This window comes from Rattus norvegicus, chromosome 10 (assembly GCF_021556685.1).
Source record: "Rattus norvegicus strain SHRSP/BbbUtx chromosome 10, alternate assembly SHRSP_T2T, whole genome shotgun sequence".
Taxonomy (NCBI): Eukaryota; Metazoa; Chordata; class Mammalia; order Rodentia; family Muridae; genus Rattus; species Rattus norvegicus.
This window is the reverse complement of record NC_141543.1, coordinates 106,242,134-106,256,742: the sequence shown is the minus strand read 5'-3', so window position 1 is coordinate 106,256,742 and position 14,609 is coordinate 106,242,134. Positions and strand designations below refer to the sequence as shown.

General features: G+C 48.7%; 1 protein-coding gene across 1 annotated transcript; it reads right to left on the bottom strand.

The window, feature by feature from the left end:
* Window positions 1-1,789: 1,789 nt before the first annotated feature.
* Window positions 1,790-14,416, bottom strand: Cd300a (Cd300a molecule). The gene is given in 7 exon segments (NM_001205348.1): window positions 1,790-2,208; window positions 3,442-3,549; window positions 3,922-3,959; window positions 5,782-5,879; window positions 9,530-9,650; window positions 10,540-10,881; window positions 14,038-14,416. Coding segments are annotated over 7 exon segments (936 nt in total). The 5' UTR covers window positions 14,105-14,416; the 3' UTR covers window positions 1,790-2,046.
* Window positions 14,417-14,609: the final 193 nt, after the last annotated feature.

Below are 14,609 nucleotides of genomic sequence, written 5' to 3'. Positions count from 1 at the left end.
CTTGGGATGATCTGCCCCAGGCAGCAGGGAGAGGAAACAGGAGAGGAGAAAAAGTGAAGGAAGAGACCTGTCCATAGAAGGAGAAAACCGCCTCTGGCTGAGCTCTTGGCATGTGGATCACCCCACAGTAAGTGACTCACACCAGGAAGCAGGGCTCTCCTTTCCCTACCCATCCCTGCCAGTTGGCAGTCTAGTTTACTCACCCAACTAAATCTTTGTACCTGAGGGTTGGTAGGCCCAGCACTCTATTTTCAGCCACAGCATCCCCACCCCCACCCCTTAAGACTCTTAAATCCCATCTGCATGATCCAGTGCCCACTGCTCTTTCAAGTGGAAAGATCCATTGATAGGTTTGGGGCTGGGACCTGAGACAGAGCTGAGAGCAGGCCAGGGTGCTCTGTGAGCTGTACCCGTCGTCCCTACAGCCCCTGACACACTTCCCTCACCATAGAACCTGGCTTTGTGTATAAGAAGAAAGATATCCATCTGTGTATGTGTGTGTTTCCCCTTTTATGTTTCAGAACATAAGTACAAGGAGGGATGAGTCATGGCTGTGCATACCACAAGCACATGTGGAGGGTGGGGTACAGCTGAAATCTAAAGAATTCAGGCTGGAGAAGAAACTCATGCAGGATGCCCTTCCTGCTTTGATGATAATGGACTAAACCTCTGAAATGTAAGCCAGCCCCAGCTGTCAGAGTTGCCTTGATCATGGTGTCTCTTCACAGCAATAAAACATTGACTAAAAAGTCATCCTTGACTACATAGCAAGTTCAAATGCTAGCCTGGGCTATTAAGAATCCTGCCTTTCTTTCTTTCTTTCTTCCTTTCGTTCTTTCTTTCTTTTGTTTGTTTGTTTTGTTGAGTCAGGTTTCTCTGTGTAGCCCTGGCTGTCCAGGAACTCATTCTCTAGACCAAGCTGGTCTCAAACTCACAAAGACCTGCCTTCCTCTGCCTCCCAAGAGCTGGGATCAAAGATTGCCACCACCACCCAGCAAGAATTCTGTCTTTAAAAAAATTTTCAAAGAAATCATCAATAGCCATTATCCTACCACTCTGTGGGGACAAGTTCCTCTTGGAGTTGCTTCTGGCACAGTGTTAAGAGTTATAAGAAAAATCACTTGGGCAGATACAGCTTTCAAGCCGTTGGTGGCTACCACAGCCTGGAAACACAGTCACCTTTGGATTCAAGTTTAAAATCACCCTGGTAAGAAAATACTCTTAAGTGTTCCATGGGGAACACCAGTTACAACTTATGCTCTCCAACCCAGTGCTGGCGCGTCCTTCCCAACCCCTTGTACCCCAAAGAATCCTCTGGCTTCAAAGCTGGGCTTTCATATGGGGCTACAGGTATGTAACAGGCATCATTTAAACCATTTCTTCTCCCTTTAAAAAGATATTATAAACTTTATTTCATCTTTTACCTAAGAGTCCAGAGAAGCCAGATGCTGTGTCACACACCTTTAGTCCCAGCACTCGAGAGACAGAGGCAGGCAGAGCTCTGCGAGTTTGAGGCCTTTCTGGTCTACAGAGTGAATCCCAGGATAGCCAAAGCTACACAGAGAGACCCTGTCTCGAAAAACCAAAAAATAAAAATGAGTCCAGAGGAATTTGCCCCTGACCTTGGCAGCATGGTTCAGGCTCCTGTCCTCAGAACATAGATTTCTTTCTCTGTGAGATGGGGGAGCTGATGGTTAGAGCCTCCATGACTCCCCTTTCTGTGTAGTCTCATAGGTCCTTGATGGTTCTCCACTTTCCCAGTGACCACAGACACTGACACTACAAGACTAACACAAGTGCCATTCTATATGAACCATGTCACTTCCCAGAGCCCCAAAGGAGTAGCATCTACATCTTCCACAACCAGGGGCAGAACGAAATGCAGGCTAAGAGGAGAGAGCCACAGGGATGAGACTCTGTACCCACAGAGCCCTGGCTCCTGCTCATCTTTAGTGAAGCCAGGGAGGCTCACGACATTGAAGGCAGCAGCCAGCAGGGAGCTCGGGGACCTGGTGGTCACCATTGAAGGGATCAGATGACAAGGAGTCACGGGTGAGGGTCAGAGAGACCTTCTCTGGGCTTCCGGATCTCACTGTACTCTGTTTTTTGGTCCGGAGATTGACAAGGGGGATCCCCATTGGCATGAGAATTCTGCCTCTGAGAGTCGAATACCACGGATGTATAATGGAGCTCTTCCTGAGGTAATGCCTGTAAAGAGAGACCCCAGATTCAGGCCAAGACAAGAGCACATATCCCAGCCCTCATCCGCCCAGAAGTAGACTCACTGCTCCACCTGGTCAAGCCACCGTGGAAGTCCCCATGCTGGGTATATCATGGCCAGCATAAGTGGCCACAATGGTAGAACACTTCTAATGTCACAGGCTGATTTGTCCCAAGGGGGAAAGAAAGTTTGCAATCGTTAGCTACCAGGTGATGCCAGGTTGTTGCTGGTCCCATAGCTGGGAAGACAGGAGGGCATGTCACATGATAGAGGACTGGGCCTTCCCCATGCAAGGCTAGGCACCCTTTAACTATAGACAGACAGTTGCTTAAAATGAGGACACTGGGTTTCCTGCCCACAACCCACCCTCAAAAGACAGATATAGGGCTGGAGAGATGGCCCAACAGTTAAGAGCATTAGGTGCTCTCCCAGAGGACGGGTGTTCAATTCCCAGCACCCACATGGCAGCTCACAACTGTCTGTAGCTCATTTCCAGGGGATCTGATGCCCTCACACAGACTTATACACAGACAAAACACCAATGCACATGAAATACAAATAAAGGAGTCTTTTTTTTTTTTTAAGACACTGGCACAAGTGAAGGGAAGTCATAGCTTCGGGTCATCCCAAATGGATGTGGGACAGAACCTCTAGTCATCCCCCATGACGCAGGATCAGAAGCCATGGTCGAATGGAGTCAGAGTGGGCTCACTCAGATGAGTCACTTTTTCAGCAGTGTACGTCCCCTATCTCCTGTCACCAAACTATGGCATCCCTTGGGGCATCAAATAAGGGTTCAGAAGGCTCTGAGCCGGGGGGAGGGGGGGAGTCTTCTCAGAAAGCCTTTGCTTGTATCTTTCTCAGCTTCTGATTAACCCTCCGTGTAAAATGGTGGGTCTTGGATTCACCTCTAAAGCAGAATTGATACCAAAAAGATGGGGGGAGAGGGGACCGACACAAGGCAAAATTACTAGTTTTGATGTATTGACTGTCAGGACCATAGATACTGGCCACTCCTAATAGTCCTACTTCCTACTCCTAGCTACAATGATGCATGGCTCTTCTAAGGGTCTTGACTCTCGCTGAGTCTCCACCTGCCCCATCTTCTGTATAGCTGCCTGAGCCAGCAGCCCATCCCCCTGCTGCCCATCCCCATCCCTACGAGGTACCCTTTCATGGCCAGGATCCTCACGCCAAGGGAGCCAGGCTCCCCAACTCACCAGTGTGCTGTATTCCACCTCCACCTGACTTGGTGGCACCGGCTCTTCCCTCAGGGGCAACGTGTGCAGCTGCAGATTGACATACTGGGATTCACTCTGCTCCTCGGCCTGCAGAAGGTCAAGAAGTGTCATCTGTGGAGTCCCTCCCTCCTGACCCTCCCCACTGCACTCCTTCTCTGAATATATCCCCCCACACTACACTCTGGGGGTCATAAAGGCATCCCACTCTTCCCCCACCTTCTCCCTGTTCTCTCAAGGACCCTCCCTTCCTCAAGGTCCATTGTCCTGGCCAGAGGGGAACACATTGGGCAGAACTTGGGACGAGAGTTGGTGACTAGATCTCCAGGTGCTGGTCTTCCTGTTCTGGGACAGTTCCATCTCCCTGAGATAGACTGCTCCCATCTACCAGCCCAGGAGCTCCCCCACAGGCCTCGTCTTACCCAGTCACCCTGGCTCTCCTCCTGCCAATAACTCCCTTACCTGTCTGAGGTTCTGGGACATCTCTGGGTGCTTATCAGCTAGAGGCAGGAAGAGAAGGAGGAGGTGAAGCTGCAGACTAATGAAGGCAGGGGAGGGGGGTTGCTGCTCTGAGAAAGGCTTTCCCTGGAGACTTCAGCCATAGGTCTGGGATTTCTAGAACCTTCAACATTAGTGGAAATGCTATATATAATATGTTAAGTGCAAAATTACAGGTTTAAATGGAATGAAGTTTTCGTTCTTTTGTTTTGTTTTGTTTTGTTTTTGAGGCAGGGTCTTGCTATGCTGTCCAGCGTGCTCTTTCTCCCCCCCCCCTCCCAGCACTGAGAACCGAACCCAGGGCCTTGCACTTACTAGGCAAGCGCTCTACCACTGAGCTAAATCCCCAACCCCCCAGTGTGCTCTTAAACTCTCCCCTAATCCTCCTGCTTCAGCCTCCCAAGTGCAGAGAGTACAAGGACAACCCAACTTTGCCTGGTTAGGAAGCAAGATCTTTAGGAAAACACATAAAGGGCCGGAGAGACGGCTCAGAGGTTAAGAGCAGTAGTTGCCCTTCCAGGGGACCCGAGTTTGGTTCCCAGCACCCACATTGATCATCCGACTGCCTATAATTCCAGCTCCAAGAGGTCTGATGCTCCCTTCTGACCTCCAAGGGCTTTCCACATACATGCACACACACACACACACACACACACGTACAACACACGCATATATAAATAATTAGAACATGGAAAATTATTTTAAAGAAATCACATAGGCATAGTAAAAGGCCAGAAGGAACTCGCACGCCTCTACCACAGTGGCTTACTTTCTGGGTGATTTCCTTTTGTTTTTTTGTCTTTGTTTTCAAGACAGGCTTTCTCTAGGTAACAGCCCTGGCTATCCTGAACTCACTATGTAGGCCAGGCTGGCCTTGAACTCACAGAGATTCGCCTGCCTCTGCCTCCCAAATTAAAATTAAAATGTGTGCACCACCTCTGCCCAGCTCTCGGTGGTAGGATTTTGACTTACCATGTGCTGTTTTGGTTTGATCTGTTTGTTTTTTTCAAGACGGGGTTTCTCTGTGTAGCCCTGGGTGTCCTGGAACTCACTCTGTATTAGACCAGGCTGGCCTCAAACCCAAAGAGATCCCCCTGATTCTGCCTCTCCAGTGCTGAAATTAAAGGTGTGCATCTCTACCAGCTGGTTTGTTTTGTTCTATGAGATGAAGTCTTCCCTATGTAGATAGTGCTGTGTGCCCTTGAACCCTGCAATCCTGTTACCTTTGTTTCCCAAGCGCTGGGATTAGATGAATCAACCCACCTCATATCTTTCTTAAAAACGAAGTGTAGGGCCACAGTGTTTCTAGGTGAAAGGGCACCCAAGGAATGTGCTAGGACTCACAGAACTGGGGTTGTTCAAGTTGGGGAAGTCCCATGTGGTTAGTGTGGGAGCAAAAGGTCAAGAGGATAGAGTGTGGTGGGAGGGGGCGGGGAAGGGAGCCTAAGGTTCCTTCCATGTGACCAAAAGTCACAAGACGTGGGAAGGGGCAAGGCAGGCTGGACACACACTCTGGAGGCCTAACAGCCCTGCAGTCTCTTGAGAGTGTGAGAAGCCATGGAAGGTTTTAACCAAAGATAACACAGCTCCAAGGAGCAGCCACTCAGGCCCCAGGAGAAAGGCTTCTAGAGAGCTACCTCTAAAAGTCTGTAATCACTATGCCCAGGGACACTTCTGGAGCCCGCCATCTAGGGTCACCTGGCTTGTGTGTGCTTAATGTGCCTGTTCTGAGAACTGGGGACAGAGCAGGAAGGTGGAAGACTGTGGCCAGAATCCACCTACCCTGGAGCAGGGACAGGAGGACATAGTAGGGGACTAACTCACCTTTGACTGACCGCTTCTGGAACATCCTCCAGGCCAGCAGAGAGGTCCCCACCAACAGCAACAGCAAGAGAGCTAACACGGACAGCAGCATTGGGAGACTTTACAGGGAGAGAATAGTTTATTCAGTGCTGGGAATCGAACCCAGGGCCTCTACACAGCCCCTGAGTATATCACCAGGCCCTGCCTTTCAAAGCAAATACATAAAGTCGAATGTTCTTTTAAAAAGGAATCTGTGAGATGACTTTGTGGATAGGAGTTCGCATGCAAGCCTGAGAGGTCATAGGTTCAAACCCCAGAACCCACAGAGAAAGGAGAGACCTGACTCCTAGAACGTTGTGTACATAGGAACACTTGCTCACATACAATAATAATCTTTAAAACTTTATAAAGCTGGCAGTGCTGATCCATGACTTTAATTCTAGTGGTTAGGAAGCAGAGGTAGGTGGATCTTTGTGAGTTCAAAGCCAGCCTGGTCTACACAGGGAGCTCCAACCTAGCCAAGGCTATGTAGTCAGACATTATATAAAATTTATTTATTTATTTATTTATTTATTTATTTATTTATTTGTTTGTTTGTTTATTTATTTTTAGGTCCTGGAGAGGTGGCCCAGCGGTTAAAAGCACTGGCGGCTCTTCCAGAGGTCCTGAGTTCAAATCCCAGCAACCACATGTTGGCTCACAATCAGATCAGATATTCCTCTTCTGGTGTCTGAAGACAGTGACAGTGTACTCATATGCATAAAAGAAATCTTTTAAAAAAACTTTTATAAAGGTCAACAGCATAATGACTTTTGTATCTAAATCTCTCTCTCTCTCTCACACACACACACACACACACACACTCATGCACACAGATACATGCACATACATAGATACACACAGATACATACACATACATAGATACATACATACCCAGATACATGCACACACACACAGACTGCACACAAGCTTTCAGCCCCAACAAAGCAGGGCCCTGCCTGCCGTGATTGTCTGCAAGTGAACCTCTGAAAGCATCTTGCCTTGTCTTGCACCGTGGCTCTTGGTTGGCAGAAAACTTATAGGGAGGTTTCCAGGTGTGGGACAGGGAGGAGAGGACAGGCCTTGGACCCTGGATCCTAGGAGAGAGGCCATGTGCGGCCCAGGATAGCTTTGAATGTGGACAACACATTTGTAGACCACGACATCATGTCTCGATCTCCAAAGGTTGGACATCCCTGCCCAATGCTGGGGAATTTGGTAATAGGAACATCTTTGTTGTTTGCGGATACCATAAAACTGGTACATGGAGGAGTATCCAGGCCTCAGTCTGTGGAGCTCATGCATTTGGCCCTGCGTAGTTACCCAACACCAAATTGTAAATTTACTTAAAATACGGTGAGGTGTCCGGAGCGGTTGGGGTTTCGCTCTTTAGGTTTTGTTTGTTTTGTTCTGTTTTCCTGATATTTTTGTACCTTGATTGCATGGCTCTTGGGTGTGAACTTTATACATAGCAGTGCTGTGTTACGATGTCAAAAGCCTGTACATAGCTAAGAGGTGAGGTGACAGAATGGGGCTCCTCACCAGGAACCAATGTGGGGTCAGAGATGTGACAGGGGCCCTAACTGCCCAACCTCCAGGGAGGGGAGGGGATGGAGATCAGCTCATCCACACACCTGAGATACAGCCCATGGTGCCTACTTCATGAGACCCCAGCAAAATCCCTGGGAAGGAGCTCGGAGGAACTCTTGGTGGAGACACACAAGAGAGGGCGATGCATGCTGAGCCTGCGGAGATAAGAGAGTTCCGAGGCTCTGCTTGGGAGTCTCCCAGTCTGCCTTGCTGTGTCTTCAGCGGTCTCCTCATGATCTTTATCGTTTATGATAAAACCATTTTCGTCCGCAATAACGCCAGTGAATTCCTGAACTCAAGGGGGTCATGGGAGCCTCAACGTTTCTAGCTAAAAGCGAGGAGAGCAAGTGGCCAGAGCCTTTAACCTATAGGATCCATGCTAACTCCAGTTGGTTCCAGGATCCATTTGCAGCATCCGTGGGGTCAGTGCAGAAAGTCTGAGCCCTGGAAATCGCGGGCAACCGCATGCAGTTTTCTTGGGAGAGTCTGCAGACATTTTCAGATTCTCTGTGGAGCTGCTGTGTCCCCAGTTTCTAGAATGTGGAGTCATGTGACCCTGAGCCCAGCCCTTCATCTCTACACGAGCACCATGACAGCCGAGGCAGCATGCTTAGCTCTGAGCTCTAGTTTATGTGGATTGAGGTCTATATGCAGGTGAGGGCAGGCACAGATAAGGCAAGACCTGTGATTGGGCAGTGAAAAAGAAAGGCGGGGCAATGTTTTCGAAAGGTGGGAGAGATAGGAGAAGAAGGAAAAGAAGAGAAGATGGAGGAGGAGAAGGATGACCTGGACCCGTGTGGCTTTAAATAGCCACAGGTAAGGGATGGATCATTACAGGACAATTTGTCTTCTCTAGGTGGGCCGTTTATATCAATAGCGACTGGCTCTGAGTTTTTCATGTGGACGTTTTGTGGAGTGAGAACTTACTGATATTAATCTGACTGATAAATTACAAGCTTCTAGACTTTTGATTTTTGTTGGGGCGGACGCTGGGAATGTAAGCAGAGTCCAGAGCAGAGAGCTACATGATAGGCTGTCTCTGCATGTGCCAGCGACCCGCCATGGGGCTAGCCATGGAGGCAGAGAGACCACCAAGGACAGAGAGTAGCAGGAGGTAGCGTGGTGTGGTGCCTGGAACCATCTTGCTATTGATTAACATTTACTGCTACAAGTTTATTCATCTGAAAAATAGCATGGTAGGATGATTTGGATCAGATTGGCCCCCATAGGCTCATTCATTTGAATACTTGGTCCCCGGTTGGTGGAACTACTTGGAGAGGATTAAGAGGTGTGGCCTTGATGGAGGAAGTGCATCAATGGTGGGAGGGGGGAGGGGCGGTAGGGGTGCTTTGAAGTCCCAGAAGCCCACAACATTCCCAGTTAGCTCTCTCTGTCTCGTGGCTGTGTCTCACAAGGAGGTAAGCTCCCGGCTACTGCTCCGGAGACATGCTTGCCTGTCTGTTACCATGTCCCCACCATGACGGTCATGGACTCTAACTCTCTGAAACCGTGAGCCCCAAATAAACGCTTTCTATTTTAAGTTGCCTTGGCCATGGTGTTTTGTTTTTTGTTTTTTGTTTGGTTTTTTTTTTATCGCAGCCACAGAAAAAAATAACTATGGCGTGTGGTGACATGAAGATCTTCACGGGGTACAAAAGAGTGTTCTGTGAAACACCGAGCCATGCCTACAAGGATGTCACCAACCCTTTTTAATCTGCTCTCCTCCCCCCACTCCCTGGGTCCTCCTAAGCCTGAACTCACCCTACCTTCAGCATAGGCAGGCCCAGAGTGGTCAGTGGCCTATGACCTTCTTACCTGGACTACAGCCCAGGGTCTAAGAGGTTCTGGCCATCGGGGTATGACATGAGCACGTGACCATGATGCCTACTTAAGTTTCACCTTTTTTTTTTTTTTAATTACTTTTTTTTTTTTTTTTTGGTTCTTTTTTTCGGAGCTGGGGACCGAACCCAGGGCCTTGTGCTTCCTAGGCAAGCGCTCTACCACTGAGCTAAATCTCCAACCCCAAGCTTCACCTTCAAGTCAGGAACCAAGGTGCCTTACCCCAAGCCCTCAGGCTTCTGGCAGCCCTTCTCCTAAGGAGACAGCAAAACTGGGGTGATCACCTCTGAGTGATCCTCACCTCAAGCCCTGGGGCTCATAATGTTCATGGTGCCCCTCTGGGATGGATCCTTGGGTGGGACCCTTGGTAGAGAAGCTGGTGGGCACCACAGTTGTCTCTCGTGTTGTTCCTGGAGATGAAACTATAGATAAGACCTAGTTAGTCTCATCTGATTCTGCTAGTTTCTAAGGGATTCCTCCTTCCTTCCTCCCTCCCTCCTCTTCCTTCCTCCCTCCCTCTTTCCTTCCCTTCCTTCTTCCCCTTCCTTCCTTCCTTCCTCCCTTCCTCTCTCCCTTCCTCCATTCCTTCCTTCTTCCCTCCCTCCCTTCCTCCCTCCCTCTCTTCCTTTCTTCCTCCCTTCCCTCCTTCCCTGTTTCTTCTTCCTTTCTTCCTTTTTTTCTTTACTTTTTGAGACAGGGTCTTGATATGGAGTTTACAGCCCTAGCTGTCTTGAACTTGTTGTAATCCTCCTGCCTCTACCTCCTGAGTGCTAATACAGTACCCTAATCAGCTGCCAATGGGTTGCTTTTGAATAGCTATCACACCAAAGGAAGGATTGGGTGGGAGGATCCTAAATCAGCTGATCATTTGCATGTGCGACACAGCTGCCGCCCCCCAACCCACCTGAGGCAAAACCAAATACCAGCTCTGCTCCCCTTCAGCCTCAGCCACATGCTGCCAGAGACAGTTGTGTGTGTCACTAGTAAAAGCTTCCTCTGAACACAGCACTGTCCCCTACTGACCTCTGCTCATCCCCCAACACACCCATGAACTCTGTCTGGTTTTCATGGTTCAGCTCCACAGGATAGAGAACTCTGTTCTGGCGACACTCTGCCTTTCTGCCTCCTGTCCCCTGACAGACCAGCACATTCCTCCTCACAGGAAGTAGTTACTCCAGGATGCCTCCTTGGCTGTTGCTCTGTCCCTGACTGCCCCTCATCACACTTAACATACTCCCAGGCTCTGAGCTGATTCCTGCCTGGAAATTCCTGCCGCTTGCAACTGTCCTGGAGCTCATTACAGGAACTTACCTGGGATGTTACCTGGGACCACAGACAATTCAACCTTGAAGGACTTATCTATCCCCAAGGGGCGTATATCCACCGCACACATGTAGGTGCCTGCATCCTCCAGGGTGAGGCTCTGCAAGGTCACTGTGAAGGTCAGGTTGTCTGGATGGTCCCTGATGGACACTCGGCCATTCCTAGCTTCTGAGCCTCCGGTCTTGACAATATCTTTGCAACGTAGAATAAATGACCATCTGCACCAGTATTTCTTATTCATCTTGAATTCCTCCTCATAATGACAAGTCACGCTCAGGGACTCCCCCACAGTGCCTGTCACACTTCTGGGGCCACGAAGAGGGACACAGCCTGGAAAACACAAACCTCCGTTCTGCACCTCACAGCTGGATGAGGAGGAAGGCATCCAAAAGCTCCACCCTCCATCCCTTCACCACCCCTTCTGCCCTGCTCCTTCCTTCAAACTTGATCCTCCAAGTCCATGTTTTCAAACTCAGCTTTGGGCATCTCAGGAGCTTCAAGAATAGCCACACACCCCTCCCCCCTCCCCCACAGAACAGAAGAGGTGGCCGGCTGTATGCCCAGCTCCCTCAATGCCCTTATGACCCTGTGACCAGGAAGAGGAGTTAATGGGAAGGGCAGGAAAACGGGAGAATTTACTCTCTAAACCTAGGTTTATCTTGCTGATTTTGAGGTTCTGGGGTTTTTTTTTTAAGGTTTTTCTTTAAGGTTTATTATATTTGTGTGTTTGTGTGTACCTGCATGAGTTAATATGCACCACACATACATGCAGGAGCCCATGGAGGCCAGAAGACAGTGTGAAAAGCCCTGAAACTAGAGTTATAGGTAGTTGTGGGTAGGCATGCTTTTATTCAAATGCAGGTTTCTGTGCCCTTATATCTTGTTTCAATCCAGACACAGCATTGCTATGTCTGAAAAGAGCTTCTTGGAAGCTCTTGTCTCGAGTTTATATAAACATTGCTCCTCATTTGTTCTCTGCCCTGCCAATAAAAGCCAACAAGCCAATACAGAGCTTTGGAGAGAATAAGGCGGGACTTCCCATTCTGGGAGGAAGTGAAAGGGAGTCACAAGGAAGGTAGAGAAAACATCAGGAGAGGAGAGTTGGATCAAGAAAGGACAAAAACTCAAGTAACACGGGAACATTGTCTGGGAGGAAACCTGACCAGCTTGGAGGTTTAGAATGGAGTAATGCTTGCTCAGTGTTTGACTCAGGGCAATTTTAATAAATCTCGGTCTCTCTGTGTGGTTACTGGAGAACTAGCAGAGGTTAAGGAATAACTGCTGCTGTACTCATTTTATGAATCAATATTAATATAGCAACAATTCTACAGTTGCGAACCACCATGTTGGTTATGAAAACCAAACCCAGGTCATCTGGAAGAGCAGTGAGTGCACTTAACACTGAGTTGCCTCTCGCTGATTTTATTTTAATTATGTGTCTATGTGTTTGTGTGCAAGTGTGTGCATGGGGGCACGGTGTCTACAGAGACTAGAAGGAGCATCGAGTCCCACTCATTTGTGCACCCCCATTCATCTCTGCACCCCCAGCTCTGGGGATACACAGGTATATCAAATACAATTTTCAAGTAGGTGCTTGGAATCCAAACTCAGGTGCCCACTTTCTCCGCTAAGCCATCTCCTGAGTCCTGACGTGCTTAATAAGTAAACACCAGTTCCCAGCCCTCCCGTGCCTTTTCTGGCTTGCAAGGATGGTTCCCCACCCCCCAGCAGATGGCTGGCTTTCTAACTTTCCACCTCTTCCCTTAGCATGGCACTTTCAAATTCCCTTAAACCCCAAGCAGGGGGTGGGGGGGGGGGGAGAAAACCCAAACAAATAAAGAGAAAAATAGCCATGATAATTTTTTTTACAAACCTCTATAAATAAAAGTGTGTAAACCAGGTTGGAGAGATGGCTTAGTGGTTAAGAGCACTGACTGCTCTTCCAGAGGTCCTGAGTTTAGTTCCTGGCAACCACATGGTGGCTCACAACCATCTGTAATGGGAATTGGATGCCCTCTTCTGGTGTGTCTGAAGACAGTGTCATTGTACTCATATACATGAAATAAATAAATCTTTAGAAAAAAAAAAGTGTGTAAACCAAGATGAGACCAGTGGTTGGCTTTCTTTCTTTCTTCCTTTCTTCCTTTCTTCCTTTCTTCATTTATTTATTTATCTTGAAGCAAATTGTTTTTCTACGTAACCCTGGCTGGTCTGAAACTGACTACGTAGAACAGGCAGGCCTTAAACTTACCTAGATCTGCCTGCCTCTGCCTCCAGAGTACTGGGATTAGAAATTGTTTCCCTTTGGGGGTGTGGCTATTGGCAGGTTGCCCCAGTGGATGACCCCACACCCATGTGCAGAGAGATAATGCTAATAATTCCATGGTTATTTTTTTAGAAATACAAATAATACAAAGCTGGAGGGAGATGTGTCGAATGGACTTGAGGGAAGTCAGAGGGAGATCAGATATGGTCAGACAACATTGTTCACATACAGTGAGATTTTTCAAACAATAAAAAAGAAGTTTGTGGGGCTGGGGATTTAGCTCAGTGGTAGAGCGCTTACCTAGGAAGCGCAAGACCCTGGGTTCGGTCCCCAGCTCCGAAAAAATGAACCAAAAAAAAAAAAAAAAAAAAAAAGAAGTTTGTGGGATGTGGTGGTGCACACCTTTAATCCCAGCATTCTGGAGGCCATGAAAGGCAGTCTCTGAGTTCAAGGACACCCTAGTCCACATAGTGAGATCCAAGGCTAATCAGAGAGACCCTATCCCAAAAAGAAAATGGAAAAAAAAAAAAAAAAAGACTAGCTGCACATGGTGGTGCACATCTTTTAATCCCAGCACTTGGGAGACAGGGACAGGCAGATTTCTGAGTTCCAGGCCAGTCTAGTATACAAAGTGAGTTCCAGGAGAGACAGGGCTACACAGAGAAACCTTGTCTTGAAAAAACAAAACAAAACAAAGGAAGGAAGGAAGCAAGAAAGAGAAGAGAAGAGAAGAGAAGAGAAGAGAAGAGAAGAGAAGAGAAGAGAGAAAGATGAATGGAAGGAAGGAAGGAAGGAAGGAAGGAAGGAAGGAAGGGAGGGAAGGAGGGAGGAAGAATGATTAAATTTCTTCACACACATAAGCACCAGCACGTGCCTCTCAGGGCCTCTCAACCCGGCCACTGTCCACTCACACTGGTACCACTGCCCTGACTTTCTGACCTCCTGCTTTTTATTCTAAACCATCCAAAATTCCTCTGGGCACCCCTCCTGGGCAGCCACCAGCCCCAAGTTGTGTGACTTGTTCTTTGTTCTGATAGCTGGATGCAGAGCAAGATCCTGGTACCTTCCCCCCTTGGTCATGCATCTAACATGAAGGGGCAGCTGCCACACTCTGTGCTGTGCACAGAGGAATCCTGGTTCCTGTGCCTCGCGCAGCATCTCCCTGAAGGCCCCCAGCGTTCCAGGAAGACACCCCCGTCCTTCAGCAGACGCCTCCTTACCTGGAACCCAGAAAAGCAGCAGCAGCAACAGCGTGGGCAGCCACACAGCTGAGGCCAGCTGGGTCATTTCTCCCACACATGGGTCACCGGCAGGCAGGCCACAGCTGGACACTCCGCGGTTCAGCCCAGCAGGAGGGCCCGGCCAGTCTCTGAGATGCCCACTTCTGCTTTTCTTTGTGTCTAGCTGTTTTGATTCTGACTTTTCTTAGTTCTGTTCCTGGAGCTACAGAGAAACTGAAACCCTCGGAAGGAGCCCAGGCGAGCTGAGGAAGCCGGTGTGAGGCACGGATCTCATGACCGCCAGGCTGCTATCACAGCCTAATGACCCCTGCAGGGTGCAGGGCCAGGCTTCATTCTGATTGGCGTCAAGTCACTTCTCATTTCCTTGTGGGTAGGAAGCTTTGTGGAGAGGACGCTTTCAGACCTGCTGGCCCTGCCTAGCTGGTGCCCACTGTGAAGGAAAAGCCTTCCTGGGAGCTCTAGGACTGGACCCCCAAAAGTTCATGAAGGGTTCCTGGTATTGGGAATGTGTCTTCCATTCGACCAGGGGCTCTCTAAGTTGTGACCATCTT